We start from the raw sequence: 18,285 nt of genomic DNA on the forward strand, positions 1-18,285 counted from the left end.
AAGAAGCTGGATTTCAGCTCAATATAAGGAGGGGTTTTTTAACATCAGTGCAGTCCCCAAATGGAATGAGCTATCAGAAAACATGCCTAAATAGAAGCTGAATAATAACCAGTTAGAAATGTTATGGGAATTCTGCAATGAGTAGAAGATTGGATCATAGTGTTGGGCTGTTTCTAACTCTAAAGACTTTATTTCATTATGTATAATAATTTTTTTGAGGAAGACAATAGGTATAAAGGTGACCTTGTATAATAAAAGTCAGTGTGAAGACTCTGAAGAAATTCCACATTGAATTAAAAAAAAATCCAAAATTTGGGGATTGAGGATGTAGAAATTTGCCTAGTTACTTAAACATATCAGATGTTAAGTCTTTATTGATTCAATGGAATAACTGTAAAAAATAAGTTTCCCCAGGAACTGGTGTGAGGGCCAGGTATATTTAATATCTTTTGTGAGAAAGTTGAAAGAGAGAGTCTACTGTACAAGCTACAAGTTTGGGGAGGTACAAACTCTGCGGGAAAGGAGCTGGAGGTAAAGAGCCAAGGCAGAGGAGGCAGATGACAGGAAGATCTTTCAAATCCAAGAGACTCGAGTGGGCAGAGAGCAGCAGATGATGGTCATGTGGGAAAGTGCAAGATAATGAATTTTAGGGGAAATAATTCACAAAATCAAGAGCTCTGAGTATTCAAACTCAAAAAGAGAATCCACTTTTTATTTCTTAGACATACAAAGAAAACGAGTTTAGGATGACAAATTACTATAAACATTAGCCTGCTAGGAGGTTCTGGCACTGAATACACATACATTCCTATAAGGTTAGACATGTTCATTAATCTCAGGATTGACTGATAAAAAGTTGATTAAAAAAAGGTGACATACAAGGCAGACACACCCTCCCAAAACACGTCCCTAGAGACTTGATGGCCTCCTTTCTTAAGACTGGGATCTGCCCAGTTACGGTTGCTTTCCATCCTGCTAAGATTTAGCATGGCTGTCTGCTGGCTGATTGGAGCTAGCACAAAGCAGGATCACACAACTTGAGATATGGTACTTTTTCTCCCCCTTAAATTATACATGAAAAGAGTGTACCTCCCCAAACTTGTAGCTTTCACAGTAGACTTTTTCAGGGGAGATGGGTGGAGGTAAGTGTGGGACAGGGCAGACTGTAGGAGGAACAAAAAAACCTGGTATTGATAGGGCATGGGATTGCAATCATTCAGCTTAGTTTAGCAGGTAAGAGGAAAATTAAAATGTTCAAAGGAATGAGGCACTCAAAAGGTTGAAATGAGAATTTTCTTTGGTTTCCAGGGACCTGTCCCTGGGCTCTCCAAGGTTAAGTTCCAAAGCTGTTCCTTTTGGCTATCACACAAGGAATCTCAAAGATTTAGACTCTGGTGCCAGCTGTGCACACAGAATGGTTAGATAACAGTTCACATTAGATGTGTAAAATTAATTAAATCCAGATCTCTAGACTTAAGGGCAAAACCTGTCTACAGAAGCCCCTCACTCCCGAAGAAGCCAGCTGCTGGGCTTCAGTCTAGGCTGTCCCCAGACTAGCTCAGAACATGGCTGAGTCCTCTCTCCTTCTCCCTTTAAAAAGGTTGTTGGTGAATGCAGGCCTCAGAGGAAGGGCTTGGCCTCAGTTGGAGATGCCCAGAGACTGCAGCAGATGAAAGGTGGCCCCCAAGGCCCAGCCTGTCTCTATGTTGTTCACTTTCTTTGCAAGCTGTTGGGGAAGAGAAAAAAAAGTTCACATTTTCATTCAATTTTCAACTCTAACAAGCATGACATGGGCAGAGCATATCTGCAAAGATCATCCACAAAGCCAAACCAAGGCAAAACTGAGAGTAGCCGGTCTTGGAGGCTTTCCACTACCCCTCTCTGTAAGTTTCCCTCCCGCCATAGCCTATCACCCCTACACCTGCCAGTTGGATCCCTGTATCTTCTGGCCAGGAAGTGGTCCCACCCAAGCCTTCTACACAGGCTTCTAAACTCTTTCCCTAATCCTTAAACTAAATATAACAGGAGTTGGGAATAGATTTAGGGATAGGAAAAGAACATACTAAACTTCTCAATTCATACTTTATAAGCAACTGCATCTTCTTAAGCACTAATGTTAACCAACCAAGGCATTTAAGGCATTCTAGGCCAGGTTGTGCCTCAATTAGTTCAGTGACCTTGGGCAAAGTTTAGACCCAATTTCCTAACCACATAACAAAGGGATTAGATTAGTGTTTATCAAATTGTGTTTTTCACAATCCTAGGGGATCATGGAAAAGACTTCAAAGAAGGAAGAGAGGCCAAGTGGTGAAGGAGTTCCAGGCCCCCTATCTGCTTCCATCCGATAGCTCCACTTTTATCAGTTTACTGGCATTCTGTTTTGTTGAATAAAGATGCTACCGCCACCACACACATAAAAAGTTTGGAAACCAATGGATTGATTTTATTCTTTCCTTCTAGTACTAACTTCTTATGACACAATACTTATCTGTGTTGACCTGATGAATCTAGTCTAGTCACTGTGCCCAAAACTAGGAAGGATGGCATGTGAATCATTATCTTGAGGTTTAGTCTGAGACACCTGCGTCAAATTGGGAGTGTCCCCCCACACCAAATGCTCTTCCTGTGTCCTCAGGACTGGGCTGACAGTCTGGGGATACAGGTGCCGAAGTGAAGTGATCTCTGGGACAGGGGACTGTCCACTCCTGGTTTAAATTCTGCTGCCATTGAAATCAGAAAGACTAAAAGGATGCCAACACTGGAAATAGCAGAAAATTGTCCTTAAATAACTTGGTTAATATTGATGCTTAATTAGAGGAAGTTGTTAACTTAGTATGTATTGAGGGCTTAGGATGACCTCTCTTATCTGTAAATCTATCCCCGATTGGTGTGAAATGCCTACGGAAATAGTGACACCAATATTAACAACTTACTATGTGCATTGTGCTTTAAATGCGTTATCTCAATTTTCATAGCAGCCCTACGAAATAGGTACTCTAAGGATCCCTGTGTTTTGGATGAGGAACCTAAAAGTTAGAGAGGGGGAGTAAATCATCTAACGTCACAGAGCTAGTAAGCTTGCAGAATCAGAACTTGAACCCAGATCTGATGGCCAACAGAACCCGTGCTTTAAACACTACACTATACTGACTCTACTGGCAAGTAACTCTTCTGTGTTAGGCACTTTAAATGCTGATGTTCTTGGCAGATACAACACATTAAATCCAAATACTTTAGTAAAAATGAGTTTATGAAATCTGTATGACACAAGAAGTGGGGCAATGTAAACTCATCTGGAACTGAGGAAACAGGAAGGGGAAGTGTGGCACAAGGGAAGGTAGGGGGTGCTTCAAAGACAAAATACAGTCTACTTACTTGACCCCAAAGTTCAAAGTTGCCTTGTCCCATAGCTATATTTTTGTCACATCTCCTCTTATAGACTATATGCTATTTGAGAACAAAGATTACATCTTAATCATCTTTGTAACTATAATGTACAATAATTCAATTATGGTAGCGAAGACAAGAAAATAATGAAATGGATGATGTGTTTAGAATAGATAAATAAATTACTACAGATAAAGTTGTGCTTCCGCGTGCTGAAACAGATGGAAAGAGATAGGAAGATAAAGAGCGACCCAAGATTCAAGAGGCGTTAAACATACAAGGCACACATAAAATCTATATGACATACTACATATATGCAAGGCAGTCGATATTCATGAGGTCTTAAATCAGCCACTCATTGGTGACACTCTTCTGGTCCCTCATGTCCTCTGCCAAGTTAAACCATCTAATGGGCTAATGAGTGAGCTAATGCTACCACCAGGGTACTTGCCTCTATGCCTCTTCAAATAGAGCAAGTTTGTGTGATGGCCCCAGGCACCTTCTGTCCTTATGCCCCCTTGATCAAATTTCAGCTCTAGTACTTGTAACCATACTATCAGTGGCAAAGAGAGGCAGAACAGACTAACTCAGGATTGAGGAAGTGTAGCACTTCCAACCTGCTTGCACCCTATCCTGTGTGTTCACCTATCCTATCTCTTTCCCCTTGCTTCTCACCCTGGGTTTTGAAATTGATTTAATAATAAACCATGTGACTTGGGCATCTTAATTTGGGCTGCGAGCCTTTCTGCTCTGTGACCTCTGGGATAGCTTGCCTGGTTATGTATTTAGAAGCTGCTGTTGCATCAAGGTAATTTCCCACATTCATGGTGCCTGGCACAGTGCCTTGTCCATAGCCTGAATGAAAATACCTCATAATTCTACCTAGAGCCACTCTGATTACTAAACAAGTTCTTAACTCTTTCTTCCCAACTCCAAATAAGAAGACTGTTATGCGACTTTGGTAACCTCGTTTTTACCTGTAAGATGGTGCTGTCTGCAAAGCCAAAGCCGTCCCTCAACAAGGCTGTGATGTAGCTGAGATCCATGCACAGGAAAGGACTGCCCGAGGTGAAGTTTTCCAAGTTATCACACACTGAAGGGGAGAGAGAGTTCAAGTTTATGGCCAGCTGAGAGGTGTATGATTTTCTCTAAACATAGACTTAAAATAAACAAAGCAGAATTCTTCATTCTCCATCTCCCAGATGTCTAGGAGTCTTAGAGGCTAGAACTGTGCACTAACAGCTTCTGTAAGACTGCAGCTTCTTAAGAACTTGCACATTTCTGATGTTACATCTTATCTACTCAAATGTACATGGGCCCTAGTTTATTTGCTAAATTTCTATGACTTGGGGATCATTCAACTAAGTCCTTTAAATATTATTAATGATAAGGCCTAGAAGACAGGGCAAGTGTCTTTGGGGCCCTACTTTGGGGCCACTGGATAAGATCATTTATTTGTATTTTTGATGGACTCTCTCAAGGAAGCCTCTGTGACTATTGTCCCATATATTTTGGTGTTCAGTGTCTCATTAACTGATAGCACTATTTTAATTTAAAAAAAAAAAAGGAAGGAAGAAATGCAGAAGGAAGAAAAGGTTTTCACCATTTCCGGAGAGCCTCTTATATTCTCATATATTCTTTGCCACTTAATGCTTTTAGCTCTTGGCAAAGACAGGAAACCAGCCTTCTGAGAGGCTTTCTGCTGACTGGTGCTTTAGGTCACTTTAAGGTCACTGGAATTGGCAGGCACAGTCTCATGAGTCGCCTTCAAGGGCTGCCACTGACACTTACCTTCCCTTGCTTTTCTTTCAAAATCTTCAACTTTTAAAACACCCCCCTTTTCATAATCTGAAATGAAACAGAACAGTAGCTGATGTCAAAAGCCTTTAAGAAAACAAAGAAATTCATCCTAGTGATATTTATAATAATGAAAAACTGGAAATAAAATTTACAACATTAGAGAACTGGATAAACAAACATGACATATCCCTACAGTATAATTTAGGCAGTCTATTTTATTTACTTATTTATTTTCTTTCCTTTTTTTTGCTGAGCAAGATTCGCTCTGAGCTAACATCTGTTGCCAATCTTCTTTTTTTGCCTGAGGAAGATTAGCCCTGAGCTAACATCTGTGCCAATCCTCCTCTATTTTGTACGTGAGTTGCCACAACAGCATGGCTTGATGAGTGGTATAGGTCTGTGCCCAGGATCCAAACCCACAAAGCCGAGCTGCTGAAGCAAAGGGCACCAGACTTAACCACTATGCCATGGGGCCAGCCCCTATTTTATTTATTTATAATCTATTTTATGTTGTATATATTTAACCACAATAAAAAAAATTGATCCATTAAAAAACATATTAGAAAATAGAAAATTAATTCATATCTCAGGCCATAACACATCACATATATACATTCTCACAGCTAAACAAAAATCATTACTATTATAGTAAGGAAAAAGTTATAAAGGGAGAAGAGGAAACTTTTTGGGGTGGTGAATATGTTCGTTATCTTGAATCTGGTGATGGTTTCATGGGTGTATACATGTCAACACTTAGCAAATTGTACACTTTAAATATGTGCATTTTATGTTATGTCAATTATACCTCAATAAAAATGTTAAAAAATGGGGCTGGCCCTGTGGCCGAGTGGTTAAGTTCGCATGCTGCGCTTCGGCAGCCTGGGGTTTCACTGGTTCGGATCCTGGGCACGGACATGGCACCGCTCCTCAGGTCATGCTGAGGCAGCATCCCACATGCCACAACTAGAAGGACCCACAACTAAAATGTACAACTAGGTACTGGGGGGATTTGGGGAGAAAAAGCAAAAAAAAGATTGGCAACAGTTGTTAGCTCAGGTGCCAATCTTTTAAAAAAAAAATGTTAAAAAAAATATTTCGTGTATATTTGTTTAGACATTCTTCCAGTTCCAAAAGATTCTAAATCATATTCACCTTTCCATTTGAGTGACTAGTGTCACTCAACAACCAGCACTGAAGAATAGCGTGATCAGCTCCGACAAAGCTTTTCAAATACTCCTTTTCTCCCTTTCCCTTCCCCAGCACAGCCTTGCCCAGTTTCCTCCTGGACTGACACCTCACCTAGAGTGAACTTACCAATCATGGCTGTGTCAACAGCTCGATCATAATAGTAAGAGAAAGCATAGAAGGAGCTTCTCTGGACCTCAACTGGCTGGTGAAGTTTTCCTTGGACCACCCTCAGCACTTCAGCATAGCAGGGCTCAAAGCCCATCTCTCCTGCCAGGGCAAAGGTGCATGGGGGCAAGGTGAGAAAAATGATAGGGAAAGGAACCACACTCAGAGGCAAGCTGCTGGAAGCAACAAAGAAACAAGGAAACAAGGAGGATCAAGGACAGCAGAGGCTGAGGCTCAGGACAAAGGGTTACAAACAAAGATGAGCAAACTTCTGCAGCCTCATCTCTCTGGAGGAAAGGTACCTGCTTCTCCATGGCAGCTCCCCCCCCACCTGTGTTCACCAAAAACAGCCGCAGCCCACCCCGAGCTGCTGCCTGGCATTATGTTTCATGGTATTTATATGAGGTATCCAGAAGGCTCATCTGCTTCTTTCACTGGAAAAATCAAGTTTTTACCTTGATTTTAAGGTGTATGCCTTTTATAATACGTAAGCTGAATTATTCTTCCTATCACCCCATTTTAAGTTTTACTGTAGTTTAAATAGCTAAACATTAACTGAACCTGAAACAGAGTTTCACCCTGCTGAGGGGAGAAACCCTTAAAGGATTAGACCCAGGGTAAGACAGGTTTCTAATGGATCCACAACACTTGGCCAGGAAAGGAGCAGGATGCAGGGTGACAGCTGCCTTGTTCACTGTCACTTCACATTATTCCTTGGAGGCATACCAAGATCTATTTGGAATGAGTCCCTGCAACATGACAAGCTTCTCCTGAGCTCTGCAAAAAGCTTCCCATGGGACTTTTCCTGTGAGTAATTTCAACTAGTGAAAAAACATCACTCGCCTTCTTGGTTGCCACCATACTGGTATTTCACACCCCCAAAGATCCACTCTGCTTCCAACCATCTCGGTAGACAGGCACTTCGGAAAGTGTGTCCGTCAATCCCTGAAAGAAACCAGGCCACAAAATAAGAGGCAAGGATGTGAGAGAGAGAGAGGGGAAGGCAAACGAGAAGCCAGTAAGGCTGAAAAGAATTGCCAAGGTGGCTGGGCCTTAAAATTGTATGAAATTAGTTCCACGACTGCATCCTATGACAGAAATTCTGAACTCAGGGTTCCTTGATGGGCTTTGTGCGGTTGGTGAGCCCCCTGAAACTACAGGCAAATTTTTGTGCATAGATGCGTTTGGTGGAGGGGTCTATGGCTTTCATCACATCTCAAAGAAATCCCAAAGCTACAATGGAATAAGTTCCCTCCTTTGTCAAAAAAGGAAAAAAATACTGTTCTCTTTTCTCATTGGTTGTCGTGAGGCTTAAATGAAGTACATTTGAAGATGTTTTGTAAACTCTGAAATGCTATACAATCATCACCACAATAAACGCTTACTGTGAGCCAGGCAATGTACAAAGTGCGCTAAATACAAAATCCCATTTAAGGTGAGGAAAGGGGCACAGAAAGGTTAGCTAACTTGCCCCAAATCACAAAACGGACTAAACCCAGTTCTGCCTGACCCCAAAAGCTGAGCTATTAATCCCTCTACCACCAGTGAAGAGATGACTGAGTTGCTCAGTTACCCCACCTTGCAAGTGGACCGATGCTGCTTCCTGCACCTCCCATGTAAACTAAGGGCTTGAGCAAGCTCCTGCCAAATTTACTCTTTGAGCCCTGAATTTCTGCCGACACTTCAGCCTCCTGGCCACAGGCTGTTCTCCCTGTATTAACAGATCTCATTCTAGAAATGGCTAATAATGTATACAAAACTAGAACGCATACAGTAGAAAAGGAATTTGCTATTATTATGTATACCACATATGCTTCCTAATTGAGCATAACCCTTTCCTCCACAGAATCACTACCAAGGAAAGGAAAAGGCAAGCTGAGTGTTGGTGCCACTCTCACCATACCCCAACCAACACAGGTACCCAGACGAACCTTCCATCTCCAGGGCTCCCAGGGTTGCTAGTCTTGCAGCTTTCAATCCAAATCCCAAGTAACTGTAAAATACAGGATTGACTAATTTCATGCTGGTCCCCAAGTTCTCCAGCCTAAAGCCACATCTTTCAAAAGTAACATGGTTTCTCTGTCTCTCTCTGGTGGGAGGAAAACCTTGTTCTCTGTGACCTATTCATCTTGTATGGACAAGCGGTGATTTCCGCACAGTTCAGATCAAGGCCATGCAGTAAGAACTTTCCACAGCTATGATTTAAAGGCCAGAGACAGGGACACTTCCTAGGCTTCCACCTTGGGAGCCATCCCCAGAAAAGCTCTCGTTATCTTAGCTCCCGACCCCACTGTGATGAAATCCAAGGCTGGATTTTGAACAGCTGAAGGCAAGCTCAAGAGTTAGCACAGAGCTTTGGCTCAAACTTCTCTGAGTGTCCTCTCTCTAGAGAAAACTTTTGACTCTAAATTACACTTTTGAGGCCAAGATTGGAGAAACCTCTCGGGTCCTTGAGCTTTGGTAAGTGGCTTGGGTTTCAGTTATTAGGCCTTCAGGGATTGGCAAAGACTTTGTAAGGCTGGCCAGATGCAATAATAGATAGGAAAACATTTTGATAGTTGGCAGAATCATACAACGTAAAACATTATTATTCCTCCCTGTCCCCCGCCTCACCTATGTGTATAGAGCTTATAAGTGCTGTTAAACATCTCAAAAGAAGTAAGGTAGCCCCTAGGGGTTTGCTCCAGGGTTTCCTGCAAATCAGAAAAAGCAAAAAAACTATTCAGGATCTGCAATTAACTGAAGATGTTATCACCACCATCCCTGTCCCTCCCCTGGACTGTCAACAGTGAAGGGGCATGGGGAAATACACCCAGTCATTAATTTACTCTATTCAGCCTATTCATGGTGGAGCTGCTGTCTGAAAATGGGGCACCACTTTCTTGGCACCATGATATATCTGCTAAATGGGTTGCCAACCAGACCTTCGTATAAATGACTCACCTCAAACCGAGGCAGGAACGTGATTTGGGTCGAGGCCCCACCCAGGTCCAGGATCCCCACAGTCTCCTGGCTGTGGCTATGCAGCTGACCTGTGAATGAGAGTCAGCTCTAGACATCTTCTGCTTCCTGGACAGCCCAACACTCCTCTGTCTGCCACTTCTCCCCTGTTCTTGTCGTATATCTGAGTATATCCGAGGAATTCCATAAATACTCCACTGCTTCCCAGCCCCAAGGACTGAAGGCAAATACTAACCTGGACAGACTCTTGCTGCAGCTGAGGCCTTGAAGGCAGGTTCTAAACATTAACTTCCTGTCTTTCCTTTCCCCCCCTTTTTTTTTTAAAAAAAAAAGAAGGAACAACACAGGAAAAAAGAAAGGGATTTTTGCTCTCTGACCACGTGTGAAACCCAGTTAAGGTCTAAAGATAAACTTGAGAATATATTACCTGTCAGAAAATTCACGGTAACCCAAGCTAATATGCCTAAAAAAGAGAGAAAGACAAGGATTACGCCCAGAGCACCTTTTCCCCCTCTTTCCTGGCCCCATCTTCTCTCCAAATTTCATGTCTAAAGTACCCATTTTCCTTCTCCCGGCCCTTCCATTTCCTGCTATCCCCTTCCTTTTGCTTATTTGTTTCTTCTTACTTAGTTCCTTTTTCTTCAGCACCCCCATTCCTGTTCCCAGTTCCTTTAATCAAATCTTTTATTAACCCTGGCCCTCTCCCCTTAAAACATATATATATCAACACCTCTCCCACCTTCATAGGATCCGTCCATGATGCTAACACTGTCATCTGGTACCAGGAAAGGTGACTTCTTGAAGATCTCTCTTACCTAGAGAAAAAGGAAAAATATCTGGATTCCCTAAGGCAATAAAACAGATTTCCATATTTTTGCTGCATCCTATAAGGCTTAGAAAATTGCTCTCTTCATTTTCCCTAGATAAAATTTTAGCAGAACTCATTACTTTTCCTTAAGAAACTAGAGAACGAACTAGGCAAGCCATTGGTTTCTTGTAAAAACAAAAACACAAGCGTTCCTTAGACTTTAAATCTCAACCAAACCATCTAAATTTATAGGTGAACTGGACCTAGGAAACAGCATTAGACCCTGCCAGTTCAAATCAAGATCCTGTCATGTTGTTTTTAAAACACCTGATTAATTCTACCTGGACACACACTGGAACCTAGGAGGACCATTTCCCAATCCATTTCTTAGATGAGCAGATAAACTCCAAGAGTAGAGAAGAGTTGGGCACGAGTGGCTCCTGAGGCTATAGGAAAGTTTCTGCTGCTCTCTCATGTTTTATTAGCCTGGAATAGTCATCCTACAAATGTCTTGTATAGCTTGCTTCTTCATTCCCCTCATATCTCTGATCAATGAGGTCTTCTCTGACCACCCTATTTAAAATAGCATCTTGCCCACACCCACACCAGCATTCCCTAGCTGCTTTACCCTGCTTTTTTTTCTCCATAGCTTGTACAGTACCTGACATACTTTGTATTGACTTGTTTAGTTGTTTATTTTCTGTCTTCTTGCAACTAGAATGTAAGCTCCACGAGGGCAGGGACTATTTGTCTTTTTTGTTCCCTGCTCTAAATCTCCAGTAACTTCAGTGCCCAGAACATAGTAAGCATTCATATGCTGAATAAAAAAGTGAATAAATTAATGAAGAATTGGGATTCGGATTCTCAAGTAGATATGCCAGGCAGCTTGTCCTTGGATAAGGACTTCAGACCTCTGTGCTGACAGTCAAAGGAATGTAGATTTAGAGGACTGGATTAGCACACTTGTAATACAGAATCCTTTTCTGCTGTGATTTTTGTTGTAATGAGATTCTGCCTATAAATATTCTTCACAATATGTAATTTAAATCTTATTAGTTTAAATGTTTTTTGCAAAATAAAAACTCTCTGTACCTATATTTTTTATCTGAATAAGAAGAAAGTTGAAACAGATGATCTTTAAAAATCTTTCACACTTAAAATTCCATGAGTCTTCTCAAAAACTTTATGCTGAGAGAAAAAAGTCAGAGACACAAAAGAATATAAACTGTATGATTCCATTTATATGAAATGTAAGAACAAGCAAAACTAATCCAGAATGACAGAAAGCAGATCAGTGGTTGCCTGGTTTCAGGGGAGGGAGAAACTGACTGCAGAGGAGCACAAGGACACTTCTATGTTTGTCAAAACTCATATAACTGTACACGTAAAATGTATTCATTTTATTTTATGTAACTTATATCTCGATAAAGCTGATTTAAAATAATTTCTATGATACTGCTTTAACAAGTTAGGAGAATTAAGAATATCATGGACAGGAAATACTTCTAAGCTTTTTAGGAAAAGCTCTATAAATTCAAGAGTAACATTTAAAATGTAAGTAACTGGCTACAACAGGAGGCCAGAGTTACCATAGTGCTTCAGCAATCCTAAAGGTAGCAGTCACACTGCAAAGAGCTAAAAACCCACACAGAAAATATTCATACAAGGAAAAAGAATTATCCAAGACGCAGAAGATTTCAAAGGTTACCTCAAAGAGCAGAGCCTGGGCTTTCTGTTCTGGCAGTAAGCGCAGTCCTGCTGTTGCCTTGAGGACCACTGGGGTCCTTTTCCAGTGACTTCGGGGGATTGAGTCTTTGGCCATCTCTAAGAGTCCTTGGACAGTCTCAGCACCCTTCAAAAGAGATGATCTCCTCATCCAGTGAACAGTCCATTTAGTGGCACTTGTCTATTCCCTCAACATGCTCTGGGGGAGTAATAACAGTGAGGTAGCAGAGGGCTCCAACCCCTCTCTTCTCTGTAGGAGCAAAAACCTAGAGAAGTGGGCTTCCTTGAAGGAGAATCCCTTTTATTTTGAGTAAGTCATAATAAAAACGATTCTATTATCGTGTGGTCATTTTAACTGATCATTATTTTGTGTCTCATAAATTAGCTTCAGGCCAGAAAGTTGGGTACAGTAAAGGAAACACAGGATTTTGAGTTAGAAGACTTGCTTGCCAGCCCTGTGGCCTAACACAGAGGCTTCCTGGGGCTTGGCTCCTCAGTTCTGAGTTGGGAGAAACATCTCATACCACAACAAAACTGTTGTGCATTAGATGAGGCAGACTGTGTGTAGCTGCCATACAAATGCTAGCTGTGGCTGTTATTATGCTACACTTTTTATGATCTCCATAAGGACAGACGATGTCAGGTTTATTTTTGTATCACCAGCACCTACATGCATGGTACACTACACGCTCAATTTATGATAAATTAAAAACCATTATTTTAAATCCACTGTTTCTCTGCGTGAACATCTATTCTGATAACATGCTGCCCCTTAATCATTATAATTATTAGCAACTACAACACAATTTTCTTCTCTAAATGTCAAATCATGTTCTAATAATGTAATGTTTTCAACAGCTCCTAATTTTCTAGTACATTTGCCATTTCACAACAGTGAGCTAAAAAAATAAACATTCTCTCAGTTCTTCAAGTCCAAAGCCATTCTTAACATCAGGTTTTCCTTTGGTTAATGATTCTGCTTGTAATACCGAACAATACCTTTACATCTGCTACCAAAGTTCAACACTTGCCTTATTCTATTTCATTTCAGCATGGCCTCTGACATACTGAGTGTAGCACATTGTGAGTGCTCAAATGTGAAAGACAGTTATGACAAAACTCTTCATTCATCCTCTACTACCAAAGATCTTTGTCATCCTGGATTCTTGCCTAATTTCTAGAGTATAGGCATAGTTCTGTCCTATACCAGGGCACTCTGAAATGGAGATCATTGGGTCTACATTCCCTCAATTGCCATGTTTATATCTCATACCTTATAGAACTTCATGTCTATCTTCTGCATCTACATTAATCAATGCAGTTCATGGCTTCAACTCAAAATCTTAAACAGTATATACAAAAGGAACAATCTCTTAAAAGATGATGTCATCCCTGCATGCACAATCTATTCTAGCCTCCTGCCACCTAAACCCTAGTGAGCTCGGGGTGTACAATTACTGTTACCCAGGAGATTAGCTGAGGACAGAAAACTGATCTCACACGTGACCTCAATATTAGTTGTGAACAGCATGAGATATTTAACAGCAGCGATGTGGTACAACTATCAAGGCATTGAGAATCTAAACATCTAATTAAAAGAAACTCACCTGCTTAGGTTGCTCTACAAAAGCAGAAAGGCCTGGCTTCACAGACTCAAAAATTTCCCCTTCCAGAATTGGAAGCTGTCCTATTTTGTCCATGGAACAAAACAGAAGAGAGACGGCTGATTACCAAAAGTTAGGCTGTTTCTGATACTGGGCTCTGTATGATATGACCAACTAGATTAACCTGCTACCCCCCAGAGTAATCCCACTTGTGAGGAATGGCTTGCAGGAGTATTGGGTAGTGGGAGAGAGGACGACAGGCAATCCTTGAGACTTGCTCTGCCCTTTCTCTGGTGGACACATAGCTCCTACTCCTTTTCTTGGAATCTATATGTAACTTGAGGATAGAACACTGGAAATTCTGAGAAAGTTAATCTTCATCCCATTCTCTATGGATGGTAGTGATCCTTCTCTCAAGACCACTCCCAATATTCTCAATATTCTGCACCCTGGATTATCAACCTCCTTTAGAGAAAAGGAAAGACAAATTACAGCTATATTTCTTGGACACATATATTTCAGATCTCTATTAATTTCACACTGAATTAAACCATATGTGTTCAATTATAGTCCAAAATGTTGTCTGAAGAAAGACATTCAGTAGCCATAAAATTCTGTAATTCACATCACACACTGTCCGCACATTTGTTTCTGGGAAGAGATGCTAAAGTGTAGATTTATAGATTCTGGTGAGGGTACCATTGCACCTACCTGGTATTTTCTGCACAAAGGTGTAAACATGAATCCGCGTTCCAGTGCTCCCTGCATCAAACATGATTCCATACAAAGTGCTGGCACTGACATTGAGGGGGCACATGGAAGACAGGAAAACACCCTCAAACCAAGTCTGCTGGTCTCTGTGGAAGACAGTGCTGCAAACACAGGATGCCACTAGCATAAAAAAGGCTGCCCCCGAGGAAGTGGCCATTCTCTTTCCAAGATGTGGTGAGTCTAGACTTTTATTGCAGAAGGAGTGCTGCTCACACACCTGCAGTGGCTTATAGGACAAAGGACAAAGACATATAAGGTTAGACGAACTGGCCTTTTTGTTTACACTTGTAAAAGAAGAAACATTCATTATTGAAATCCCACCCCTTTCCCCAAGGTGCTCTTTCTCTATTTCTAATAACTAGCACAACAAGCTAGACCAGGGTGACATATGCTCTTAGCACCTTTTTGAAGGGTATCTGGTTGCAAAAGAAATTGGGATTTAAGATATATTTTCCCATGTTCTGCTTTTTTTTTTTTTTAAAGACTGGCCCTGAGCTAACATCTGTTGCCAATCTTTTTTTTCCCTTCTTCTTCTCCCCAAAGCCCCCCAGTACACAGTTGTAGGTCCTTCTAGTTTTACCATGTGGGACACCGCCTCAGCACAGTTTGATGAGCGGTGCTAGGTCTGCGTAAGGATCCCGACCAGCAAAACCCTGGGCCACAGAAGCGGAGCATGGAACTTAACCACTCAGCCACAGGGCCGGCCCCTCCCATGTTCTGCTTTTAATTGTTCTGCTCTCATTTACTCAAAGGCTCTCTCTGCCACTCTGCTCCTATTGCTGAGTCTAGTTTTCTTCTTTCCATTTTGTCTTTAGGTCATACACTAACTAACCTTCCCTCCCTCCTTCTTTCCCTCTCTTCTTTTTGATTGATATGATAAGAGGCTTCAATTTCTGAATTAAAGTTATAAAGTTACAAAGAAGTTATAAAGTCCCTAGCATTGGGGTATTCACAGCCTTCAAAAATCAGGCCATCAGAGAGCCACCTGTCCAGGCCAACAATATTGCCAACGCCTTGCACATACAACTACATTTTAAGAAAATAAGACAACTTAATTTAAAAATACTTAAATAAACCATTATGGTTTTTAAAACATCCTTTGCAGGTTTCACATCATGTTATTCCCATTAGAACCTAGGGCAAATGGGCAAGTTAAGACAGAAAGGTTCAATGACTTGCTGAAAGTCATAAAGCAAGTCAGCGGTGAAATCTTGATCAGAAATCAGTCTTCACGCTTGCCAAGCTTTCTTTTTCCCTGATTCCAAAATGCCTCCCTTACGGCAAGTTACTGCCTGTAGTTCTTAACGTGTCCTTAGCAAAGAAATAACTTAGCACTAGCGCTCAGCATTGTTTGTTTTGAATGTGTATATTATGGTAGGCTAGATACAAATGCTGATGCTGAAAACCTCAAGGAAGGTTACATGGAAAAATGTCTCCTGGATAGGCTACATTTTCTCTGCACTAGGCTATATTTTCCCCTGGTCTTAATGAAGAATGCCCTATCTATCCTCTAACATTTTTTTTTTTAAGATTTTATTTTTATCCTTTTTCTCCCCAAAGCCCCCCGGTACATAGTTGTATATTCTTCGTTGTGGGTCCTTCTAGTTGTGGCATGTGGGATGCTGCTTCAGCGTGGCTCGACGAGCAGTGCCATGTCCGCGCCCAGGATTCGAACCAACGAAACACTGGGCCGCCTGCAGCAGAGCGCACGAACTTAACCACTCGGCCATGGGGCCAGCCCCCTATCCTCTAACATTTAATGATTCCTTAATTGCCCCTATGTACTTTGCTCCAAACATTTTTAGGGCTTCTGATCCAGCTTTCATCTCTGCAGTCTCCTTGGGTAAGTCATAGTTACTGGTTAAACAAGATCTAATTCCAAAGTCCCCGTATCCTGGTCCCCTTATCTCTAACAGAATACTTGGTATATTTGGAGCACAGATGGAGGGTTCTCAATCATTCTCAAGTCTGTTATCTCCTGGGGTTCATGTTAACAAAATGCCTCTCTCCCCATAGATGACACTTACATAAAATATAGCAAATTGAAGTTAATTGCACTTGAAATTTAAAACTATTTAAAATATAGAGATGTTCTGAGGTACTACAAGGGCAGAGTTAGAATTATGAGTTTGAATGCTATTCAAGGCTGAACTTGAATCCTGTAGTTAAGAATGAGTGATACTGGCTGAGAAAGGAAAACTTTTGGAATCTCTAACGAAGGAAACTTCATCCTAGGAAATCAACCACCGTAACAGGGCAGCTGCCTGGCCAGATTCAAAGTCACATCTTAAATCCGCTCCCTTTGGCTGATTCTTCTTTTACAGCAAACAGGCTGGTCATGGAGATCAATCCAAATAACTGAAAACAAAAACAGCCTTTTCAGATTCTCTGAGTATTTTTTTTTTTTTTTTGAGGAAGATTAGCCCTGAGCTAACTACTGCCAATCCTCCTCTTTTTGCTGAGGAAGACTGGCCCTGAGCTTCCATGCCCATCCTCCTCTACTTTATACATGGGACGCCTACCACAGCATGGCTTTTGCCAAGCGGTGCCACGTCCGCACCCAGGATCCGAACCAGCGAACCCTGGGCCACGGAGAAGCGGAACGTGTGCAGTTAACCACTGTGCCACCGGGCCGGCCCCCAGATTCTCTGAGTATTAATGGACCCTTGCCTTGTCCAGAGTTCAAACCATATTCAACACTTGGCTCCTCTACTCCCCTGGGAAGTGCATTTAGAGGCTCTCCAGTCACCAGCCTTCCCTCATCTCTGTGACTGACTCCAGCTCCACAGCAGCTTCCTCAGGGCTCATATTTTCTCTATTATTTTCTCATTATTGCAGTTTCTGAAAAACCTCTCCAGCTTCTATTTCCATTAAACAAACATTTGTTTTTCTTCCAAAAGAGATTTCAAGGGAAAAAAATGCATACTAGTATGTATCCGTTTTCATGGAGTGGAAACTGCTGAGTCATACCAGGTGTTCAGTGTAAAACTAAACAGTAGATTTTAGAGAAAGCAAAGAAGGAACACAAAATGCTCCTTTCTGCTCTCACCCTCTACCTTCTAACACCACTTCCAAGCTCATTTTTCTTTAAGATTAGCTACTTTAAGAATGGTATTAGAACGGCCTACAATGCAGAGTATGTAGAATGGCGTCCTATTTTACATGACGCCAGCCTGCATAGCTTGCTCATTCACTGTTAGTCTTTGCTCAAATGTCACCTTCTGAGACCTTCCTTGTCCACTCTATTTAAAATTGCAACCCACCTGGCCACATGCACCTACCTTCCTTCCCTGCTTATTTTTCTCCATAGCACTTTTCACCTTCTAATACACTATGTAATTTACTACTTTTGTGGGGTTTCTTCATACTTCCTGCTCCCCCTCCCCCGTGTGAGATATACATGGGCAAGAATTTTTGTCTGTTTTTTTTTTTTTGAAATGTGCATAATTTTTTTTTTTTAAGATTATTTTTTCCTTTTTCTCCCCAAAGCCCCCCGGTACATAGTTGTGTATTCTTCGTTGTGGGTTCTTCTAGTTGTGGCACGTGGGACGCCGCCTCAGCGTGGTCTGACGAGCAGTGCCATGTCCGCGCCCAGGATTCGAACCAACGAAACACTGGGCTGCCTGCAGCGGAGCGCGCGAACTTAACCACTCGGCCACGGGGCCAGCCCCAGAGTTTTTGTCTGTTTTGTTCACTGATGTGTACCTGGTGCTGGAACAGTGCTAGCATGTAGTACATGTTGAATAAATACCCTGAACGGATGAACTGTGATCCAGTAACTGAAGCACTGGATCTCACCCATTTAACAAGAATAGCTGACTTCTTTCCAAAAGGAGATTAATTACCTATCCACTGAAAGATCACAATTTCAAACTT

At 41.6% G+C, this 18,285-nt stretch overlaps 1 protein-coding gene across 21 annotated transcripts in view; it reads right to left on the minus strand.

Moving 5' to 3' along the window:
• Nucleotides 1-678: 678 nt before the first annotated feature.
• ENTPD5 (ectonucleoside triphosphate diphosphohydrolase 5 (inactive)) overlaps nt 679-18,285 on the minus strand; it is a 32,286-nt gene continuing 14,679 nt past the window's right edge. For 12 of the 21 annotated variants that reach the window (XM_044773978.2, XM_070514032.1, XM_070514034.1 and 9 more), the window contains 13 exons: nt 14,350-14,635; nt 13,642-13,721; nt 12,018-12,161; nt 10,241-10,316; nt 9,929-9,964; nt 9,484-9,572; nt 9,154-9,233; nt 8,472-8,533; nt 7,384-7,485; nt 6,502-6,642; nt 5,179-5,235; nt 4,365-4,480; nt 679-1,726 (listed from right to left, as the gene is read on the minus strand). In XM_044773978.2, the coding sequence (XP_044629913.1) occupies nt 1,640-1,726; nt 4,365-4,480; nt 5,179-5,235; nt 6,502-6,642; nt 7,384-7,485; nt 8,472-8,533; nt 9,154-9,233; nt 9,484-9,572; nt 9,929-9,964; nt 10,241-10,316; nt 12,018-12,161; nt 13,642-13,721; nt 14,350-14,635 (1,356 nt within the window). In that variant the 3' untranslated portion in view covers nt 679-1,639. Of the gene's footprint in view, nt 1,727-4,364; nt 4,481-5,178; nt 5,236-6,501; nt 6,643-7,383; nt 7,486-8,471; nt 8,534-9,153; nt 9,234-9,483; nt 9,573-9,928; nt 9,965-10,240; nt 10,317-12,017; nt 12,162-13,641; nt 13,722-14,349; nt 14,636-16,436; nt 16,768-18,285 lie in introns of all 21 variants that reach the window. The other 9 variants (XM_070514042.1, XM_070514043.1, XM_070514038.1 and 6 more) reach the window with 5 other exon arrangements.

This window comes from Equus asinus, chromosome 7 (genome assembly GCF_041296235.1).
Source record: "Equus asinus isolate D_3611 breed Donkey chromosome 7, EquAss-T2T_v2, whole genome shotgun sequence".
In the NCBI taxonomy this organism is placed as follows: domain Eukaryota; kingdom Metazoa; phylum Chordata; class Mammalia; order Perissodactyla; family Equidae; genus Equus; species Equus asinus.